This window comes from Pteropus medius, unplaced genomic scaffold (assembly GCF_902729225.1).
Source record: "Pteropus medius unplaced genomic scaffold, Ma_sr-lr_union100, whole genome shotgun sequence".
Taxonomy (NCBI): Eukaryota; Metazoa; Chordata; class Mammalia; order Chiroptera; family Pteropodidae; genus Pteropus; species Pteropus medius.
The window spans coordinates 2,656,632-2,664,140 of NW_024349227.1; the positions used below are offsets into that span (position 1 = coordinate 2,656,632).

The 7,509-nt window shown below is 36.8% G+C and overlaps 1 protein-coding gene across 1 annotated transcript; it reads right to left on the reverse strand.

Annotated features, from left to right (window-relative positions):
- Nucleotides 1-364: 364 nt before the first annotated feature.
- LOC120617996 (ubiquitin-conjugating enzyme E2 E1-like) lies at nt 365-7,005 on the reverse strand. Its single transcript, XM_039881884.1, has 2 exons — nt 6,996-7,005; nt 365-768 (listed from the first exon to the last, which is right to left on the reverse strand). Exons 1-2 carry the CDS (start codon nt 7,003-7,005, stop codon nt 365-367), a joined length of 414 nt encoding a protein of 137 aa, XP_039737818.1.
- Nucleotides 7,006-7,509: the final 504 nt, after the last annotated feature.

Consider the following 7,509-nt stretch of genomic DNA (forward strand, 5'->3'; position numbering starts at 1 on the left):
ACTGAATCTAAATGTCTATTCTTTGTACTACTTTTCAGCTAATATTGCAGAACTAATGACAGTTTTTGTTGCTATTACAAATTCTGTCTAATGTAGCAAGATACCTTAAGTTTCAACAAAATCTTAGGAAATAAGACTGAATAATATCTATTATAGAAATACCTACTCTTTACCAACTCCCACCCTTTTCCACCCCTTCAAAATCATAAGCAGCTCTCTCTGTGACAGATAAATAAGAATTGTGAAAACCCAGTTTATGTAGCGTATCTCTTTGTCTACTATCTCTTGCTAGTCTGTTACGTTCTGCTCTGTTGGTCATATACTGAGTGGCAATACTTCCTATCAAGGAGTTGGCAGAAGTAGTCTATAAGAAGTGAGCAGATAGGAGGACTTTAGAAATGGTTAGTGCTGGAACCCAATTATCCTTCAGTATGTCCAAGCAAATAATTCCTTGACTGTTAATATTACAGGGATAGATTCTTGTCCAAAATGTAACCTTTGGAGGCTTGAAGGGATATTCTGGTGTAAAAGAGATATCAGAGAGAGTCATATCACCCTTGCAAACAGACCCTGGTGGCCCTAGAATGGTTGATCTCCATTCACAGATGTTATCACCTTTGGGACCAGCACCGGAGCTAGGTGAAGGGTCTAAAGTGATACCTGCCAGTTCCTTCCAAATCGTCTTGGCGTTGATGGAGAGGAGTTTGGAGTTTTTGTTCATGCTGACTTTATGCTCCTTTTTCTTGAGGGTGTTTATTTCTTGGTTTGCTGATTGGAAGACGAAGATGAGGAGGAGCTGGTGTTTGCCTTCAAACTGTCATCTGACATGACCAAACTTCCACCCCACTCTGCAAACAGCTCTCCTCTTTGTGTCTGGCTCCTCTGTGGCTGCTGCTGTGGCTGCGGATGAGCCTGGCCACTTGGTTTCTCTCTGGGAGAGCTTGAGTTTAATTTCTGGAGTTTTACTGTTGATAATAAAATTTTTCTTTGTTTCAATGGCTTTCTTGTTTTTTAGAAATTTGGAGAGTATGGGAAATCTGGAGTCTGGGGCACAGTCATGCTTTGCCATCTTTTAGGAAGTCACGAGGTGTGTATTTTTAATTGATTTTTGTTTTGCTTCATTTTGTTTTTTTTTTTTTTAATAGTATGGCAGAGTGTTTAGAATAGCAGGCCAAGAATCAAGAGAATTCTATTTCGGTCTCAGCTACTTCCCTAAATATCCTATGTAACTTTGGCTAGTTCCTTATCTTAATGGGCTTTAATTTTCTAACCTACAGAATGTGAAGAAAACAAACAAACAAACAAACAAACAAACATATCCTTACCTTTTAGGAATGTCAAGAAAAATGTAAAAGTTTATGAGAAAGCTGAGAAAATTCATGCCTTTCAGCAAAAAGCGGGCTAAGGATAGGTTGTTGAATGTGGGAAAGGAGAAGCAGGAATTTGGAAACAAGTGAAGGAAATCTCTAATTTCATTCTGCATTTGTTTTTCATGTTTCTACATGGAAGGGACTCTGAGTTGTTTTATATAAGCTGTTTCAGGTGATCTTTACAACCACTTTGTGAGCTGTTTACTTTTTTCCTATTTTGCAATAAAGAAAACAATTCAGTACTAACTCAAAACAATTCAGTACTAACTCAAATAATCCTAGCTCTGTACCTTTTGAATTTTGTGACTTGAGTAAAGTTACTTAACTCCGATGAAAAACTAAATTAGGATCAGAACTTAAGTCTTTGAAAAATAAGACACTTTTCTATCTACCACTCTACCATGTTGCTCCACTGTGAAGAAGGAACAGCAGCAAAATTGTGGCATTAAGTAGGAAATGGGGTGCATTGCAATTGCTGTATCTCTCTCCTTCATTGTCTTCCTTCCTCCCTTCCTTCTTTCCTTCCTCTTAAATTACAAACAATTTCAGACAACAGGCAAGTATAGTGACTAATTTATCCAATGTATCCACAAAGCAGCTCATCAAATTTTAACATTTGGCCATGTTTGCTTCAAATTTTCTTTTTCTTAGAAATTAAACATTACTGTACATATATAGTTGAACTCACTTTGTACCCTTTTCACCCCAGTGATGCTCATTATATTAGTATATATCATTTTTATGTTTGTCTTTAAGATACATTTACTATATACTGTAATATATGCTAGTGTTTTGCCTGTTTCTAAACTTTATTTAAATGGTGTCACACTTTAAATATTATTTTGCTAATTGCCTTTTCTATTCAAGATTATTTTTTATATTTATCCATGTTGATATATGTAACTCTAGTACATTAATTGTAACTACTGAATATTTTTCATTGAATAAATATACCTCAACTTATATTTATTTAGTTACCTATTAAGGGACATTTAGGTTGTTACTAATTTTCAGTGTTACATCAATGCTGCAATGAATATTCTTATGCATTTCTCATTGTACATACATACAAGAGTAGAGTCATTGTTTCATATGTATGTAAATCTTCAACTTTATTAGTTAATATTGCCAAATCACTCCCCAAAGTGGTCATACCAGTTTATCTTCTACTAGTAGCATATAAATTTCTAGTTTTCACATCCTCACCAATACTTGCTTTTGTAGACTCTAAAATGTTTTTTGGTCTGATGAATATGAATGAAATCTGTTGTTTTAATCTGCATTTATCTTATTAATAGAGAAATTGAATTTCTTGTACTTATTGGTCACTTGAGTTTTCTCTTTTATAGATTGCTTGTTCGTCGTATCATTTGCCCAATTTTTTATTAAGTAGTTTTTTATTTTCTTATTGTGTTGGAGTTCTTTATATATTTTAAATATTAACTCCTTGTCAGTTATGTTTATTGCATAACTGTATTTATGGCATCTTACTTTACAGAAGTTTTAAGTTATAAAACTGTCAGAATTGTTTTTTTCCCCTTAAAGTTTATGTGCAATGTCATAAAAAATTCTCAATATTCTTTTCCAAAAATGTTAAAATTTTGCTTTTTATATTTAGGTCTTTGCTCCATCTTGATTTTCCTTTTTGTACATGTATAAAATAGGGATCTATTATAATTTTTCGATAATGAATTATTGATTATTCCAATGTTTTTAATATTCTATTTTCTTGCTATGAAATTTATAATGTCACCTTGATCATATTTGTCTGTGTCTGTACCTTGCTCTCTATTCTGGTTCACTGGAAGCTTTGACAAATCTGTACTATTAGCATGGTGTTCAATATTATGTCTTTATTATGTCATTGTTTGTTTGTTTTTTACATCTCCATGACTTATTTATTTTATAACTGGAAGTTTTTATTTTGACTCCCTTCACCCATTTCACTCACTCTCTCCCCTACCTCTGACACACACCTATAGGTCTTGATATCTGGGAGAATAAGTCCCTCTACCTGTTCTTCTTTGTAATTGTCCTAGCTATTCTTAGCCCTTTAATTTTTCATGTCAAGTGTAGGTTCTGCAAAACAAATCTGTTGGGATTTTGTTTGAAATTTCACTGAATTTTTAATTTGGGCCTAACTTATTTTCTTTTTAACTTTTAATATTGATTGAGGTTTCCCATCCATGAACATAGTATATTTTTTTATTTAGTTAGTTTTATTTTTATGTCTTAAAGTTTTATAATTTTCTCTGTAAATATTTTTGAAGTTTTTTTATGTAGTTCCCTCCCCCCCCCAAGCTGATAATAGAAACAAGTACGATAGCAGGAATCTTGGGAATGAATACATAAATGCTCTGAAAATCAAGGGAGGAAAATTTGTAAGGGCCATTCAGTTTTGTATTGGGTCTTATGAGGGCTTTGTACTGTGTCAACAGTAGCTAAACTGGAACTACATTTCCCATAATTTCTATCCCTGTGTGCTTCTTGGTTAGAATTGTCCACAAGAGAAATTTTCATGACGTTTTGAAGGTAGAAGTGAAGTAGTAGTCAATTTTGTACTCTGAAGGTCAGTGTAGGGCAGATGTAGCTCACCTGTTTTCAGTTACCTACTGGCTCATTTTGTTGGTTGGGAGCAGGAGCCATTTCCTACTGCATCTCCGCCTTCATTTCTTCAAATCCTGGGCCATGTGCATATACAGCTCTATGCTAAGGAACACCAGCTTATTCTGCAGATCCCATGCAGCATTTTGAGTAGGAGTGATAAAGAGACACACACAGTTTCAGTTTGTCCTCAGGGGTTCCACTTTGTTCTTCATCTCTCCCACATCACATCTATCTTCCCTTTCTGACTGCTGGCCTTGCTGGCTTCAGGCCCAGCACCACATGCAGAAGCAACAGACTTACATAGACTGCTTAAATAGCTCCCATGATTACAAAAGACCTAACCTCTATAATAAACACTTATTCTATATCACTCATAGTGGTCTGCTTTTCTGATCAAATCCTTATATAATTCCTATTTCTCTGAAAATCCTAGAGAAAACACCAGAAAAATAGAATGAAGAACATGATTAATTGCATATGGCCTCAGAGGGAATGAGAGAACATCTCAGAGAATTCAGGGACAAAACATGGTTATTTTAATAAAATACATAAAGATTGATGCTGTGGAAACTACAATGGCTGGTGTTAATGGAAAGGAGTCTGAGATATACTTCTATAGTGCTTTATAGGTACAAAATCAATGAGCAGGAGGCAATTTTGGGGATGCAGAGTTTATTTGGCAATTAACTTTATTTTGTTGGTGGTGGTAATTTATTTTAAAGCCCCTTAGTATAACACTTGACACAGCATGCACTCAACAAATATTTGTAGAATGAATCAAAATTAGACTGTCTATTCTTGAGAATACTATAAGACTCACCTTTGCTGAAATACTATTAATTAGACTAAAGAAAAATCTAATTGCCCTGTCTTTGAGAGAGAAAACAGATACTTAGAAATAGGACAATATTGTGTATTTTTAAACGTTTATTTTAATTAGTTTCAAGTATACAGTACATTGGTTGGACATATATATAGTTCATAAAACGATCCCCCCAATTGCTCCCTCCCTCCCCTGACCCTCTACCTAGGCAACATATTAATGCTAACTGCATTCCTTATGCTGTGCTCCCCATCCCTGTGACCATCTATCAGCTACTAATTTTTACTTCTTTAACCTTTCACCCCATTTTCTCAGCCCCTCAAATCTCCCTCCCTTCTGACTGTCACCAAATTGTCCACTATATTTATGAGTCTGTTTTTGATTAGTTTGTTCCTTTTATTCCTTAGATTCTGCATATAATTGACTTAAATACCATATAGGTCCATCAAAGCAATATCTTCTTCCATCCTTTTCCTTTTCCTACGTAGTGGTCTTGTTTTCTTATCCTTTCAGCCACTCTGTCTTTTGGTTGGAGCACTTAATTCTTTTCCGTTTAAGGTACTTATTGATAGGAAGGTAGTTGTTACCATTCTTTATTCTTATTTTTGATACATGTGTTTTTCTTCTTAAAGAAGTCCCTCCAACATTTCCTGTAATATTGGCTTGGTGGTGATAAATTCCTTTAGCTTATTTTTGTCTGGGAAGCTCTTTATCTATCCTTGAACTCAAAATGATAGCTTTGCTGGGTAAATTATTCTTGGTTGTAGATCCTGGATCTTCATCCTATTAAATAATTTTTTGCCAAGCCCTTCTGTCCTGTATAGTTTCTTTTGAGAAATCAGCTGCCAGTCTCATGGGTGCTCCCTTTTAAGTCACAATGTGTTTTTCTCTTGCTGCTTTTAATATTCTTTCTATTTAACCTTTCACATTTTAATTATGATGTGTCTTGGTGTGGGCCTCTTTGGATCCAATATTTTGGGAATTATCTGAGCTTCCTGGGGTTTTATATCCATTTCCTTCTCCAGGTTAGGGAAGTTTTTCATCATTATTTCTTCAAACAGCTATTCAACATCTTGATTTTCTCCAGTTATGCTGATCAGACACATATTTGGATTCTTAATAGTGTCCCATATGCTCCTTAAATTATTTTTATAGACTTGGCATCTTATCTCTTGCCATTCTGAGTGTCCTTGGCTTTCCCATCCTATAGATAGGACATCTGAACTCTTTCTTTATCCACTCGGTTTATTCCTTTGTTTATTCCATTTAATATACTTTTCATTTTAGATGTGTTCTTTATTTCAGACGGGCTCCCTTTTATAATTCCCATTTCTATTTCTAGGTTTTTTATCTCTTTGTTGAAGTTCTCATTGAATTTAACCAAAAGTTCATTGAGCATCTTTATAACCAGTTTTGAACTCTGCATCTGTTAGATTACTTGACTCCGTTCTATCTGGATCTCTGTTCTGCTCCTTCATATGGTTTCTGCTTCTTCGTCTTCCCATTTTGGCTGCCTTTCTGTGTCTGTTTCTATGTAGTAAGCAAAGCTCCTAAGTCTCCTGGTCTTATTAGTATGGATTTGTGAAATAGGTGTCCAGTGGCACAGTTCTGAGAGGGATTCAGCTGTAGGCCAAATTTAGCCCAAGCCTCCACCCCTCTGGGGCCACCTGTTAAGATTCAGCAAGCAATTCACAGATGCTGTGCTTATAATTGCCTCAAAAGGCCACACCAGAAACTGAGGCCAGCTGCCTCCAGTGTGAATCTAGGCACTGCTCAGCAAGGAGCACCTGACTTGCTGAGGATACACCTGGATGTGGCTTGGGTGGGGCCGTGAGTTGGGGGAGGTGGGGTTTCAGGGAATCCTCCGGGCAGAGCAACCTCTGTTATCCAGTTTGGTGACATCAGGGCTATGGCGGCACTGTGTCCTGCGCCACGGTGGGGGGAGCGCTGAGCAGGGAACAATGGATACCTCTGGCACTTCCATACAGAGCGAGTCTCACCTCAGCCCTCACTCCAACAATGTCTCCCTGTAAGTCTCTGGTGCCCTCTGTGTGCATCCAAATGGGCACTGGTGCTCAGAGCGAGCAGGTTTGTCACCCAGAAAATCCACTCACAGACGTGGCCCCTTTAAGAGGCAGCTGCCACTGCCGCAGCCTCCATCTCACTCAGCCGCTCGAGTCCTCGGCCTGTCCTACCTTCTGCCATTGCAGAGTGATTTCTTGGATTGCTCCCTAGTTGTATGACTTGTTCATCTAGATCTCAGGTGGTTTTTCCTTGCTGCTGCTCCTTGTTTTCCATCACAACTTTGATTTGGTCGCCAGAGGGATGAACAGAGCCTCTATGATCTACGCCATTTTTCCCCCCAATGAAATTGGTTGTATTTTTATACCCCAATGATGTACTGCAAGCTTTTGTTACCATTAGGGGTGATCTAAGTCCCTTGTTGCCTCACTGGCACTGGGAGCCTCGGTCCTTTCCACAAATGCAGTAAAGAATTACAGATTAGTGAAGATTAGGAAAAGTAAGATTTATTGAAGTACGTTTCAAGAAAGAAACAGGCTACACCAAAGAGGGCTGTGGCCCCTGGATTTTTTTAAAATAACTACATGCTATTTACTAGAGACACATCTAAAACAGGATGTTTAAGTCACAATTAAAAGAATGGAAATTAACAAATACTTTTAAATCGTTCATGAGTAAAAAAATCAT